Below are 15,940 nucleotides of genomic sequence, written 5' to 3'. Positions count from 1 at the left end.
CTGGCCACCGAATTATGCTGACCGAATATTATCCCTACCACTTCGATTGCAACCACATGAAGATAGTATATTTTGGGAACCAAACAAGCATGGCCTTTACACTGTTAGGAGTGCTTATTCTATAGTTATGCAGTCTCTTCAGGCTACAACTGAGGTGTCTTCAGCCATTTATAAAAAGATATTGGCATTGCACATTCCTTATAAGATTCGGTTCTTTCTATGGCAAGGTCTTCATGGTGTCATTCCCACTGCCGAGTTCTTGGTTGCTAAATCTTTCATGGTGGATCCCACTTGTTATCTTTGTGCCACACAAGATGAAAATCAAGTTCATTTATTTGTTGAATGTCCTTTTGCTAAGGCTGTGTGGTTTGGACTCAATTTATTACAAGTGACTCATACTGCAAGGTCAGATAACTTATGAATTGGTTTACTGATATTTTTGGTTCTTTGGGGCAAACAAATGTTGTTGATCGACCTCAAACTCTCTTCCCTATTACTATATGGTTACTTTAGTTAGAAAGAAATAAGTTCCGCTTCCAACAAACTTCCTCACCGCCATGTCCTTTGGTGCTAATTCAACAAGCATTAAAATTGTTAGATGAATTGCTGACTGCACTTTCGACGGCTAAACTTACAGTTCCTGGTATGCGGTCGTCCATTGCTATATGTTGGTTGCCACCGCCTTCAAATTATTTAAAAATTAATGTGGACGGCTCTTCGTATGGAAATCCTGGTCCAGCAGCTGCTGGTGGTGTTTTACGTGATGTTTTTGGAAAATTTATATTGGGATTTAGCACTCTTATTCGGAAGGCTTCTTCTCTCTATGCCGAAACATTGGCATTGCGAACGAGCTTGCAAATGGCTATCAAATTATAGTTGGATTATGTCATCTTTGAAACCAATTCGCAGTACCTCTATAATTGCATCAAGAACAACTCACAACTTTTGCCTTGGAAAATTATGTTCTTTATAGCGGATATCAGGGACATGTTCTTGTTGAAATCTCAGTATAAATTTCATTGGACGTACAGGGAAGGTAATTTTGTTGTTGATCGATTTGCCAGGCTTGGGTCTGACCAGGCCAGTGATCCTACATGGTGGACACATCCGATAGTCGAGAGCGAAAATCTACCTTCTAGCTTAATGGATTTGAATAGTGGTACCACTTCTCTATGGTGTATTAGGCCTCCACATTGTGTTAATAGTTTATTTTTCAATGACTTAACTGCTGTTTGTACATTTCGTAATATATATCACATAAATAAAATTGCAGTTACCAAAAAAAAAAAAAAAGTAATAGAGATCCATGGAGTAACCAAAAAACGGGCTCTGATAATTGTACTGATGGTGTGGAATGTAACATTTACTGAAGAAAAGTCATTGCCTTCGCTCCCCTGATAAATCTCGTGGAATGTAACATCTACTGGAGAAAACTCACTGCTGGAATTACCAAGCATGCAAACAAACAGGGAAGTGTTTATAATGAATGCAGTCAACACTAGCGACCTAGCTCCAGCCATACAAAGTTTCACATGGTGCAATAGAGGGAATCTATAGCTAGAGCCTAGAGTAATGAGTCCATAGAACATGTTTCTTATATAATGTTTAATGGGGAGATATTAATTAAGATGCATTAATAATCAATATCGAAGTCAAATCTAAATCGGATCACATGGTTCTCTTTATAAAATAGATGACCCTTTCTCCAGCTGAGAGATTTAAATTTGCTGCATCAGGATATCTAAAGCAAAATATACAAGCAGAAGACAAGGAAAGGGCCTCATGAAAGGTCTCAATATTGATGGTAAACCCCAGACAATTAATTTAACCTTTTTCCAATTAGTCGCACTTCAAATTTGAATCAATTTAAAGAGTCGCGGTGGCACATAATGGCACAACAGAACCCTACCACGCACAGTCCACAAATAAATCTCGCATAATCATTTCTCACCGCAACCTTTGCACGACCAAGACTTGGACAATAACGCAATGCCTAACCATCGGTATGTACAATGTAACTATGTAACTTGACCCTACCCATAAGAGGGAGAGACCACGAACATCACTTCAATAGTTCAATTCCCTTTGTATGCCCTGTTGTTCAACATCCCACAATTCTCTTCCAATTCAATTTCTTTGTATGCCCTGTTGAATCACATTCTCTTCCAATTCAATTTCTGCCTTACAAACTTTTTGCAGTGTGAACTGGCACACATGCAAGACCGTACCTATTTTAAATTGCCAATCAATAAGTTTGGATAATAGATCAGTTCACCACCCCCCCAATGTTCTTTATTTTTGATGGGTCCTAACCCCATCTTAATATATATATAACGTACAGTATCTTAATCTTTTTGTTGAGGTTATCCAGAAAACTGAGAAATGAAATTTGAATTTGAGAGATTGTGTCACTATGAACTTGACTCACTCGGACATCAAACTTCGTAAACCTTATTACATGATCACATCTCAAATTAAATGCTAATGCTAAAGCCTAAAGAAAGTTACAAATTCTATGAAATGAAGGTCCTCTACACTCCACATTAGCTGAACTTCACTGTCAGCTGACTCAGTGAGTGGAAGAGTGTATTGGTTCAATGTGGTGGGCCCCTAATGTAGAAGATTGAGATTTGAGAGGGGGACAAACAACAAATGTAAAATAACTAAAATAATAATTGTTTTCATGAAAAAGCTTAACTTTAGCCTTTGACGCCTTTGACCCACCCACTCAGTCCCACTCTCCTTTTCAGTTTTTTCCCCACACCAGAGAAAAAAGAGAAGAAGAAAGAACCACAACACACTCTCTCTCTCTCTCTCTCTCTACTTCATCTTTGTGCTGTAGCAAACAACTGTACTTTCTTTTCTCAGGTTCGGCTACTTTCTTTCTTTTGTTATGAACTTTTTTATACTTGTTGTATGAATGCTTGCTTTGTTTCTTAGTTTAAGATCTGTTTGCATCTGTTTTCTTCATTTCAGTAGTACTAGTTATGGATGGGTATTAGTTTTATTAGTTGAAAGTTGTGTTTTTAAGTAAAGGAACTATTTTTATTTTGAAATGGTAACTGTTGATCTATTTGGTTTGTTATGAAATGTATTTATATTGATTTAGGAATAAGTTTTTGAACTTGGGGGGTATGTGGTATTGGATCTGATCATATGTTGATGCTAAGCATGCATTTGGGATTGTTGGAATGCTGCTTTTAAGTTTTTGGACACTTTTTGGTTGGTGAAAAGTATGAATAAATTGAAAAATCTGATATGGGTCTATGTAGATTTAGGCGTTTTGTTATTGTGGCATAGTCCTTACTTGAAATTTTCGATTGTAGTGTAGGATGTATTGCTTGAATTGGAATTGGAAGGACTTTATTCATGTAAATTGATTATTCATGTAATGACTATGGTATAGTGGACAGGATAAATTGAGTACTTGAGAATGGCGTGTTTATAAGTTACGATAAGTGTATTTCAGTTCCAGTATCTTTAATTTTATCCTGAGTCTACCAATTTGGTCAATTGCAGGGATTACTTAGTTTAAATGATGGAGGGGGATTTGGTGGATAAATAATGGGCTTTGTGAACAACGTTGTTACAAAGAATCGTTATTTGTTCAAATGGCATCAAAAGCCAGTGCCAGAGCTGGCCCAGACAGCCAGGAGAAGACCACTGGTAATCAGAAGGTAGAGGGAAAGATGCAGAGGCCTTCAGCTTTGCAAGTTACTAAAGTCAGCAAATCGGAGCCAGCCACTCCAAGAAAATTAACTAGATCTTTAGAAGAACTTGCAATAAAGCAGGTTACTGGAGATGCTTCAAAAGATAAAAAAATGGAGAATCCTCTTCAGAAGGAATCTCCCTGTCCTTTACCTAACAAGTTAGGCTCAAATATTTTGTCAGATGTTCCGTCTACCCCGACGCAAGTTGACCCCGTGGTAAAGGAGACCAGGGGCTTAAATGATGGGGAAGTTCAAGGAAGTAAAGTATCCGCGCACAGTAATGTTAAAGATAGTTCAGCTTCTGCTAAAGTTAGTGATGGCACCAGCAGTCTTTCGAAGAACAGTGGAAGTGCCAAAGTCAGTGGGCGCATTGATTTTGTTGATAGTGGAAAGAGCAGTATGTGTAGAGGAAGCACTAGCACTGATGTGAGTGATGAAAGCACTTGTAGCAGCATTAGTAGCAGCATTAGCAAGCCTCACAAAACAAACGATTCGAGGTGGGAGGCAATCCAGGTAGTCCGAGCAAGGGATGGGGTCTTGGGTTTGAGCCATTTCAGACTGCTGAAGAGGTTGGGATGTGGGGATATTGGTAGTGTGTACCTGTCAGAATTAAGTGGAACTAAGAGTCATTTTGCTATGAAGGTTATGGACAAGGGTTCTTTAGCTAGCCGTAAGAAGCTGCTACGAGCTCAGACAGAAAGAGAGATACTACAAGGCCTAGACCATCCTTTTCTCCCAACGTTGTACACCCACTTCGAGACTGAAAAATTCTCGTGCTTAGTGATGGAGTTCTGCCCAGGAGGAGATTTGCACACCCTTCGACAGAGACAGCCAGGGAAACATTTTTCAGAGCAAGCAGTGAAGTATGTTATAATCCTTCTCGTATTATCATTTGAATAGAATGTGGCTTATTTTAGTTCTGTTCAAGTTAACTACGACACATGTTCTGGTCATATCGTAGTTTTTAATTTTCCAATTTTGATTACTTTTAGATCGATTGCTTTATGAATTGATTGCCTTTATTCATATCTTCAAGTATTGAACTGTAAGAATAGCAAGTTTTCTGTGCTCATATTCCTTGATAACTTATGTAACAATTCTTTCTTGATTGACCATTTCATTGCTTTTGTCCGTTTTCCTTTTTTTTTTTAAAAACAACTAGGTAAATGGGAGCTCGATAGTTTATTAGAGAGGATGGGAGAAAAACAAAAACACAAGAGTTACCTTTATAAACAGCCCCATCGAGTTCTTCAACCTGTCCCTTTTAAGTTTTAACTTACAAATTGCCTTCAACTGAACTAGACATTTTATCTTTGACGTAACAAAAACAAATCTGATCATGTTCTTCTCGTCAGCCCCAATATGCATATTAATTAATTAATTGAAAACAAATACATAATGGGAACTTGCCTGCACAAGTGAATATGTTGTCAACCTTGAGGATATTGCAGAAGTAAGCAGTCCAAATCAAGGAGGCAAATTAAGTGTTTTTTTTTGGCACACTTAGATAGTTGGATAGTTGGATGTGTTCTGATTTTGCTTATCAATAGAATACATTGCCGCTTTCACACTGATCTGGGACAGAACTTGACTGTTCTTTTCTCAAGCTGAATAGACATTTATTTGGTGGTGAATTTTCTTTTCACATTCCATGTCCGAGGCCACCCACATCACTAGGATCCAGATTCCAGATGACGCAAATTATCCCTTTCACATCCCCAAAGTTCACCATCTTCGTATCGTGAGTCGTGACCTGAAACAGACAATTAGAAAGACATGAGGAACAACATTTTCAAGTTAGACAAGAAGGAACCATCCATCATTGGTGTGAGCTCCTGAATAAATGTCTAGTTGGAGGGGGAGTAAGCAACCAAAAAATCATAATGTCCATAGGAAGAGCAGTGAAATGGGGAATTTGACTTGTGTAGGATCTTTCCAAGGGCATAATTGCGAGAGCCAGATGTATATTTCGACGTGGGAATAGGAAAGAAGCTGGTTTGACTGAGAAGAATCATCTGTTGTCTGAGTAGTATTGGTAACTGATCAAGGGTGAATGACCTCAACCAGTTGTCTACCTTCCCTTTGACCTAGGACAAAGGGAAAGAACAAGACCTCTAGTCCACGTGTCTCGTAGGTAAGAATCTTCTTGGTAATTAAAACACTCTCTTTGCACTCACAATAACAAAAATCTTTCATTCTGTTTTTTGTAAAAACCTTTAAGAGGAAGAAACCTGAAATGTTCCATTTATCTTTCTTATGTTTCCCAACTCAGCTGTATATGGTTAGTGTAACAACAATCTGTGTTCATGAAGAAGCTACCTCCTTGTGTTGAAACATTGAATTAAATAAATCATATCTTCGGATATTGCACCTCTAGTGCGTATTGTATTCTTAAAGGAGTCGAATTAATCTTTGTAGTATCTAGTGGCTCTATAGCTTGTGGGGATTCTTTAACTTTGTCAAGTGAGTAGTGGGAACTGTGATTTTTGTATTTGGAGAGAAAAGGGAGACCTTCAGTCGTATACTTTCAACTTGGACTCCCTATATCTCTAGTGTATGCCAATCCAAATTATTTCCTTTTTCCCTAGCATGTGGTTTAGCATCACTTCTTTGTACTTTTTCTTTTTTGTTTTCTTAATTACCTTAATTCATTTTAGCGGGTTTATACTGTGTTATAAGTGCATATCATCAAAGAATTTAGCCATCTCGATCCTGAAATGTAGGTTGTGTGATTTAGAGAATGGTTAGGAAGGTAGTTCACGCTATTCTGTCTACGAAGAAAATACTTTAATAGTTTAATGCAAAACTCCCTGAGAGCTGATTTTGATTTGGGATCATAAGAACTAGTTCTGGGCATCAAGAAGAATAAAGAGGTGTGTGGGGGTGGGGGTGTTTGTTGTTTTGCTTATCGGGATAAAAAATTTCCCATCTAATATAGTGAGAAACTGCATCTGACACCCATAGGTTAAAAAATGTAAACTATCACCAGGGAGTAAGTGTTAGACATCTTTTCAGGAAATGCAAGACACCCACAATAAGTTACATTTTTCATGGTTTTTATAAAGGCGTCTACAGACATCGTTTTCTTGGGATTAATAGGGTTATTGCTCTGGCTGAGTTCAACATGTGCAGGTTTTATGTAGCAGAAGTCCTCCTTGCTCTGGAGTACCTTCACATGCTTGGGATTGTCTACCGTGACTTGAAGCCAGAAAATGTTCTCGTGAGGGAAGATGGGCATATAATGCTCTCAGATTTTGACCTTTCCCTCCGCTGCACCGTGAGCCCAACTCTGGTCAGATCCTCATCCCTCGAGTCTGAACCCTTGAGAAAAAACCCTGTTTTCTGTGTTCAACCAGCTTGTATTGAGCCCCCTTCCTGCATTCAACCAAGCTGTGTAGCTCCTACAACATGCTTCTCCCCCCGTTTCTTTTCTAGCCGGTCCAAGAAGGACCGAAAGCCTAAAACGGAAATTGGAAACCAAGTCAGCCCATTGCCTGAGCTCATGGCTGAACCAACAGGGGCCAGGTCCATGTCATTTGTAGGTACTCATGAGTACTTGGCACCAGAGATCATCAAAGGTGAAGGTCATGGGAGTGCTGTTGATTGGTGGACTTTTGGGATTTTTCTGTATGAACTCTTGTTTGGCAGGACTCCTTTCAAGGGCTCAGGTAATCGAGCCACACTGTTCAATGTTGTGGGTCAGCCACTGCGGTTCCCAGAATCTCCAGTAGTTAGCTTTTCAGCAAGGGATTTGATAAGGGGCCTGCTTGTGAAAGAACCTCAACACCGGTTGGCCTATAAGCGTGGGGCAACTGAAATTAAGCAACATTCATTTTTCGAAGGTGTGAATTGGGCTTTGATACGATGTGCCACCCCACCCGAGATCCCAAAAGTAGTTGAGATTGAAAAGATTCCGGCTCCTGTGCCATCAACAAGCGAGAAGGCAGCTGCCATACCAAATCAGAAAGGTGCCGACAATTATCTTGAATTTGATTTCTTTTAGCTTTTATTGAATTTTGTTTTGTATTTGAGAGAAGCTGCAGACAAAATGTACACATTTTGTATGCTAACAATGGTGGTGAGATTTCATATAAAGTGTTATAATGTGTTTGTTGTTGTAGCTGAGAAAATGTTACACAAGAAATTTGACTGCATCATCAAAAACTTATATTCTCCTAATCCATAACCACTGTAGATCTGGTCTTGTCTTATTAAGTTTGGGAGCAGTTGACTAGAACAGCAATGTACTGTCAACGATGTTCCTGCTAGTATTGAAAGCCTATACGAGTAGCCCGGGGTGTTATGTTCATTCATTTATTAATGTAAATATTTATTGGAACTGTCAGTGGAAATTGTTTTTCGATGCACTTATTGTTTAGCAAAGATATATTCGGATATTCCAACTCCCCCTCAACTTATTTTCTTCCCCCTTGACCCTTTGGGGGTCCAGCAACCCAGCATGGTCAAGCTGCGGCATATTTAAAGTCTTGGGATGTATTCCCAGTTGCTTGCTAAAGGTAAAAGACTTTTCACTGATGGTTGCCTAACAAAAGATGAAAATATCATACCGCGAAAAAGAGTCTTCGGACAAGAAAATTAGTTTGAACATTTTTATGGCAGATGTATTATGATGCATTGATGCCTCATGCCTTCGGAGCATATGGCAGGAGCAGTAACTCAGTAAACAAGATTTCCATGAAATCATGACGAAGGTGCTAACCATAATTGTGGGTGGAAAGCGAAATCCCTCAACCTAGCTATAAAAGAATCTCATTAAAGCTGTGAACTCAACATCTCACCTCCTACACTATGTCGGTTTCCCATAACAGAACAGATGCCATGACCTTTCTTTGGATCAGAATGCGTCACTATGCAAATAAAATTTACAAAGATACTTGCGACAGTAACTCATGTGGAGACGTCGCCATGACAATTCACTTGCTTAAAAGCACAAGAAAACTTTCACTTGCCTTACGTAATGAAACTTTCTGTATTTAGGGAGAACATAAGATTATGGAGTTGAGGAATTCATGTTCTAATTGAGTTGCATTGACTGTGATGTAAAGTTGAGTCGAGAAAACGTGCGACTACTTCTAAAGTCATTAAAACGAGTTAAACACCAAAAACAGAATAATTTTTTTTAAAACTTTCAGGGTGCCGACTAACAAAGTCCGTAAAATCGTATGGGGCTAAAACTCCGCCAACATCAGAAGAGTTACTGATCTCATTTAAAACAGGCTTGCCAATCAAACAACAAAAAAAAACTTTAAAACCCAAAGGTCCTAAAATATAGAGACAAAAAACCCGCACTGCATGGAGCTCGAGTTGTACTATACATGCCACAAAATTGCCCGATCTTTTTCTCATTCGCCCTTAACTGATTTTTGTTGTTGCTCCTGTGCTTCATTAACCACGCGTGTAGTATCGTCTCCTCCTTTTTGTTTCCAATCCTGGCTTTCACGATCATTTTTTTTTGCTAAAGATAATTGTATTGATTAAGAAAAGGTTACTAGTAACAAAAAAGAGCTAAAGTTGATACAGGTATCGTGTCTTCATTCCGACAGATAGCTAATTTACAAATCTATAGTAGGTCATGTTACTGTCTTCTATATATCCTGTGTCGAAAATTAATAGTACTGACCCACCATTTTTCCCCCCTTTGCCAAGGTGACAGCAGTTTTAGAACAAATGTTTGCTCCAAAGTTTATCTCTTGCCACGTGCTGGTGATTAGAACCCAATCGGCTAGATGCTTGACTTTTTTCCATTTCCCATGTCGCTCGCATTCGCCAATGCACTTGGTTGTTATAAAATGATTTCATTGCAACAGTGGAATTTGACTCCACCCATACCCATATATGCTTCCATCCCAGTCTCGCTAATGCCCTCCATAATCACTACGCTCTAGGCTATGAAGTTTGTAGCAATGCCTAATCCTCCCATGTATGCTCCGATAACGTTGCCATTGTTATCTTCGAGTAAAGTGCCCCATCCCAAATTACTTAGGTTTCCCCTTGAGCAACCATCCGCATTAACCGTAATCATATTCTGGGGAGGTGGAAACCAATAACATTCGAAGATTTTAGGTGCTCTTCTTAGTTTAGTTGTTAACTTCCATGAGTGCAACACTTCCAAGTCATGACTGTTGGAATCTCTTAAGTTATTTCAAGCTACTTTTGTGTGTGCAAAGTGGAGGAGAAAAACATTGAGTGCTCTCTCCACTTTTGTGCTTTCTTGACAGTCCCACATTGGTAAGTCACCACTAACTTAAGGACTTCCTACAGCATAAGCGCGTGCCTTTAGGGTACAAAGACTTTTGTGTTAGGAGGGAGGACGCACACAAAACCACCGACGCGTGCACGTGCTCACACCACACCGAACCGAGCCGAGTCGTGTCAGGTTCAGGCTTGGGCTTCTACTGTGTGACAGGTTAGTGGGTAGTGGGCTTGGCCAATTCCCTAAAGTGTTTTTGCTTCTTCACCACGTTTTTGTGTACTAAATATAGTAGGATTCTAATACTGTATTAGAAACTGAACCGTCTGAATTGATATAAGAACAGGACTCACGTCCAGATCTATTAACTCAAGAATCCAAACCCTAGCTTCTTCTTCTCTTCTTCCTTATTAGCCGTCAGAGAGAGTTATCTGCCGTTCTAGAGAGAAGCCTGTTTAGTGCAATTCAGCCTTATCTTAACCATTATATCATGTGAGGAAGATGCCACTGTAGCCTTTCTGCACTGTTAAAAGCGAAATCTTTCCTTAAGGACAGTGTCATACACGCCTTGGTTGCTACTATTCCTTATGTCTTCAACTTGTTGTTTTCACATGTACACCGGTTCTAACAATCTTAAGGGAAGACTTTTGAGATGTCTACACCACCAACCACACCGAACAAGGAAACAAATTCTTGAGTCATTGAGGTCACTTCTGATCTAAGGGATGCTGTGCCTATATTGTCAGCTCGCAACCTACCTTATGTGTCCAAAATTGAATCTTTCAGCAGTTCTCACTTCAAGCGTTGGAAGGAGAGGGTGTTCTCAACCCTTGATGTTCTCAAATATCTTACTGAAACTGCACCCATGGAGGATTATATTGATTTCGAAAGAAATCATGCTTCTTGGCTCAAAGGTAACAAGGTATGTCGTCATGCAATTTTGAGTACCCTATCTAATGAGATTTTTTATATTTATTGTTCATCTAAGAACACAAATGATATATGGGATAGTTTGAACAAGAAATATATAATTTAAGATGTTGGTACTCAAAAATATGTTGTAGGGAATTTTCTTAAGTTCCAGATGAGAGAGGATAAAGATGTAACGTCTCAAATCCATGACTTTCATGTGCTAGTTAGTGATTTGAAAACTGAGGGTATTAATTGACCTGAACCCTTTATTGCTGGATGTTTAATTCAAAAACTCCCCGAGTCTTGGAAACACTATACAAATAGTGTGAAGCATAAACACAAACAAATGACTCTTGAGGGATGGGATCATTCACATTCACATAGAGGAGAAGAACAAGATTCATGATGATGTATTGTCCAAGGAATTCAATTCGAATGCCAATATAGTTGAAGGTAATCCCAGTAAGTACAACAAAAACTCTAAGAAACAAAACTTTAATAGAAATAAGAATTTAAAAGTCAAAGGCACTACTTTTAAAAGGAGTGGTACTGACAATGAAAATTGTTATGTTTGTAGGGCAGAGAGGTTTTCAGTGCAAGCACAAGGACACAAATGATCCTCCCAACGCTAATTTAGTTGAGGTAGATGATATAATCGTTGTTGTAGTGTCCCAGGTTTTCATGACCACTGGAAAAAAGAACTGGGTACTAGATTTTGGTGCTACCCGCCACATCTCTGGTGATGTTAAAGCCTTCTCAGATTACATGCTAGTGAAAGATGAAAAAGTATATATGGGTTACTCAAAGTCTGTTCCTGTTGAGGGAACATGCAAGTTATTGTCTAATATTTCTAATTTTTCTACTGATAAATGTGAAATATAAATTAGAAATATGTGCTGAGACTAAATCCACAAAGAAACCTTGCAGACCATGAAAAGTTTCTTTGTGGCTTTAGTCTCGGCACATATTTCACATTTATCAGTAGAAAAATAAAAAACATTGGACAATAAACCACATGCTTTCATCCTTTTCATATATTGAACATTTACATGTCTTAATCTACCATACCGTATATTGAAAGGGTCAAGCAAATAAGCAGAAGCAGATTTATTCTCATTCATAATAATGTTGTCAAGTAAATTCAACATGAATATGCTACTATTATTACAATAACTTTTCACAACAAAACTCTCATTCTTACTCAAAACAAACTTATCACTTTCAAAAGACACTTTAACACCAACTTTTCCTAGTAGTGACATAGAAATCAGATTCTGACGAATCTCGGGAATATGGAGAACATTACTAAGTGAAAGAGTTTTTCCTGAAATTAACTTCAGAAAAATCTTGCATGTTCCATCAACAGGAACATACCTTGAGTCACCCATATAGATTTTTTCATCTTTCACTAGCATGTAATCTGAGAAGGCTTCAACATCACCACAGATGTGGCGGGTAGCACCAGAATATAGTACCCAGTTCTTCTTCCTAGTGGCCATGAAAATCTGGGACACTACAACATCGATTATATCATATCCCTCAACTAAATTAGCATTGGGAGGATCATCTGTGTCCTTCTTGTGCCTGCATTGAAAAACTCTATGTCCTCGTTTACCACAAACATAATAATTTTCATTGCCACTACCACTCCTTTTAAAAGAAGTGCCTTTGACTTTTAAATTCTTATTTCTTTTGAAGTTTTGCTTCTTAGAGTTTTTGTTGTACTTACTTACTGGGATTACCTTCAACTATATTGGCATTGGAATTGAATTCCTTAAACAATACATCATCCCGAATCTTATTCTTCTCCTCTATATGAATGTGAATGATCACATCCTCAAGAGTCATCTGTTTGCGTTTATGCTTCATACTATTTTTATAGTGCTTCCAACACTCTGGGGAATTTTTCAATTAAACATCCAACAATAAAGGGTTCATATAAATTAATACTCTCAGTTTTCAGATCACTAACTAGCACATGAAAGTCATAGATTTGAGACGTTACATCTCTATCCTCTCTCATCTGGAACTTAAAAAAATTCCCTACAACATATTTTTGAGTACTAGTATCTTCAATTATATATTTTTTGTTCAAACTATCCCAATATATTTTGTGCGTTTTTAGATTATTAACAATAACAATAAAAAATCTCATTAGACAGGGTACTCAAAATTGTATGACGACATACCTTGTTACTTTTGAGCCAAGAAGCATGATTTTTTTTGAAATCAATAGAACCCTCTATCGGTGCAGTTTCAGTAAGATACCTCGTATAATTGAAAACATCCAAGGCTGAGAACACCCTCTTCTTCTACTGCTTGAAGTGAGAATCGCTGAAAGATTCAATCTTGGACACATCAGGTAGGTTGCGAGCATACAATATAGACGTAGCATCCCTTAGATCAGAAGTGACCTCAATGACTCCATAATTTGTTCAGTGTGGTTGGTATGCGGTGTAGACATCTCAAAAGTCTTTCCATAAGATTGTTAGAACTGGTGTATGGAAACAGTAACAAGTTGATGACAGAAGGAACAGTAGCAACCAAGGCGTGTATGGCACTGTCCTTAAGGAAAGATTTCGCCACTTTTAACGGTGCAAAAAGGCTACAGTGACGTCTTACTCATAGGATACAATGGTTAACAAAAAGCTGAATTGCACTAAACAGACTTTTCTCTAGAACGGTAGAGAACTCTCTCTGGCGGCTAATAATGAAGAAGATAAGAAGAAGCTAGGGTTTGTATCCTCGAGTGAATAGATCTGGACGTGAGTCCTGTTCTTATAGCAATCCAGACGGTTCAGTTTCTAATACAATATTATAATCCTATTGTAATTAGAACACTAAACGTGGTGGAGAAGCAAAACCACTTTAGGGAATTGGCCAAACCCACTACCTAGTCACACAGTAGAAGCTTGAGCCCGACATAACTCGGCTTGGTTCGGTTTGGTGTGGGCGGGCACGCGTGTGGCTTTGTGTCCTACACCCCCTCCTAACACAAAAACCTTTGTACCCAAAGGGCACATTTTTCTGCTAGAGGAAGTCTTTAAATACTTACAAAGTTAGTGGTGACTTATGGAACTATCAAAAAAGTACAAAATTAGAGAGAATACTCAATGTTTTTCTCCTCCACTTTGCATACACATAGGTAGTTTGAAATAATTAAAGAGATTCCAACAAAAGTCACCATGCATAAGCTTTGTTTGAGTAAAAGTAATCGAGGACATACGTACCTACTGGAACTAAATTTATATGTGGAAAACAAAACATCACGTATAGACTAAACAAATACGTACGATAACATATTAATATTATCAAAAGAAGGGCAAAAACTAACAATGAATTTGTTGTTACCTTAACAAGTTTAACAAACCTCTGTGAACTTCGATACGGATAGTAAAAAAATGTAATGATGCCAATCCCCAGAAGAGCGTAGACTGCCAAACGGACAGTTGAATCTCCACCTTCGGATGCAGCCATTATTAATCCAATCCCAACACCAACGGGTAGTACTCTACAGGAACCATCATCAATCCCGACACAAAGCCGATGAATAGTAATATAGGACTTACGTCATTACCTGCTACATGTTAGTCAATGTTGATGCTGGTCTGGTGACTTTAATTTCAGAGAAGAGTTTATATATAGAGAGGACTTATTAGAGTTTAATTAGGTTTCCAATAGTATTTAGGACTTTGAGTCCTGCTGAGCTCGTACGGTCGTACCCACGAAACTTAAGGACATAATTAGTATGTCATAATAATATTAGATTTTTCTCCTCTGTACAAAAATTAGCAATTCTAGAGTTAGGGGCTATTTAGGTCTTATAACTTCTTATAAAATGTGGCCCAAATTTTGGACATTTTTTTAGTTTGTTTTTTGCCTCTTATAAGAGGCATTCTACTATAAATGTCTTAGAAGCTCCAATTCTATAAGTATTAAAATTGGATCTATTTCAATTCTATAAGTCTTATAACTTGAAAAATGACTCAAACACTCTCGTCCACATACCCCTAGCATCATTTCTCTCTTATTCCATTTTCATTATCTTCCTCTCCAAATAACTCCATTGCCCTAGCCACCACCGGCTACTACTACCACCACTACCACCAAACTATTAAAACCACTACTATCACTGCTACCACTACCACCACCATCATCACCTCCACCACCACTACCACTGTAATATTAAGACTATCATCACCACCACCACTGTACTATTAAAACCATCACCACTTCTACTACTGCCACCACCACCACCACCACTACTACCGTATTATTAAGACCAATATCATCACCTCCACTACTACCACCACCACCACTTGTACTACCACCACTAACACTGTATTATTAAGACCAATATCATCACCTCCACTACTACCACCACCGTGCTATTAAGACCAACTACCACCACCACCAATTAAAGTAGTTTTCTAAAATCGATATTCTAATTATCAAAATTGATTTGAAATCGAAAATCAAACTATACGCTTACTTCAAATTAATCTATTCAAATTAAATGTGATGTAAAGTAGGATTATATTTGTCAAATAACCATCTATAAGATGTAATGTATTTGTTTTTTCTATTTTTACAAGTGCTTATAAGAGGAACTTAAAATGTAAAACAAACCACTTTATAAGACCATCTTATAATACCCTCTTATAACACAAGGTCTTATAAGACTCTCTTATAACTTAACCCAAAAAAACAAATAGCCCCTCAGAGTACTCAGGCTGCAACTGTAAGCAAGAATCTGAACTCTTGCATAGTCTTTCGTGATGTAATACACTTACCTTTTGTTGTTGAGTGGTCTAGATTGACTACCCCGTATACAACCTGCTCACATTAGTTTTTCTAAAAAAAAAAAAAAAAAAAATCTGTATTCCAAAAACAGTAAAAGTTGTATTAGGAAACAAAAAAGAATTTTCCTTAACAATACAAAGTCCAACTTTTACCCCTGAATACTAATACTAACCAAATTCTCGTTAAAAAATGTAAGAATGTAAATAGAATAAAAAGTAGAAGTATTTTAGTATCAAAGACATAAACACTTTACGTACGTAGTCCAGTTAGACTACTTTTGTCAGTATTAGAAAAAAAGATCCTT

General features: G+C 37.9%; 1 protein-coding gene across 1 annotated transcript; it reads left to right on the top strand.

Moving 5' to 3' along the window:
* The first annotated feature begins 2,717 nt into the window (after positions 1–2,717).
* Positions 2,718–7,830, top strand: D6PKL2 (D6 protein kinase like 2). The gene is made up of 3 exons (XM_086608093.1): positions 2,718–2,868; positions 3,520–4,573; positions 6,843–7,830. Exons 2-3 carry the CDS (start codon positions 3,612–3,614, stop codon positions 7,711–7,713), a joined length of 1,833 nt encoding a protein of 610 aa, XP_086464219.1. The 5' UTR covers positions 2,718–2,868; positions 3,520–3,611; the 3' UTR covers positions 7,714–7,830.
* Positions 7,831–15,940: the final 8,110 nt, after the last annotated feature.

This window comes from Coptis chinensis, chromosome 4, assembly GCF_015680905.1.
Source record: "Coptis chinensis isolate HL-2020 chromosome 4, ASM1568090v1, whole genome shotgun sequence".
NCBI classification, from domain to species: Eukaryota; Viridiplantae; Streptophyta; class Magnoliopsida; order Ranunculales; family Ranunculaceae; genus Coptis; species Coptis chinensis.
The sequence above is the reverse complement of the archived record's forward strand: the minus strand, read 5'-3'. Positions and strand labels throughout refer to the sequence as shown.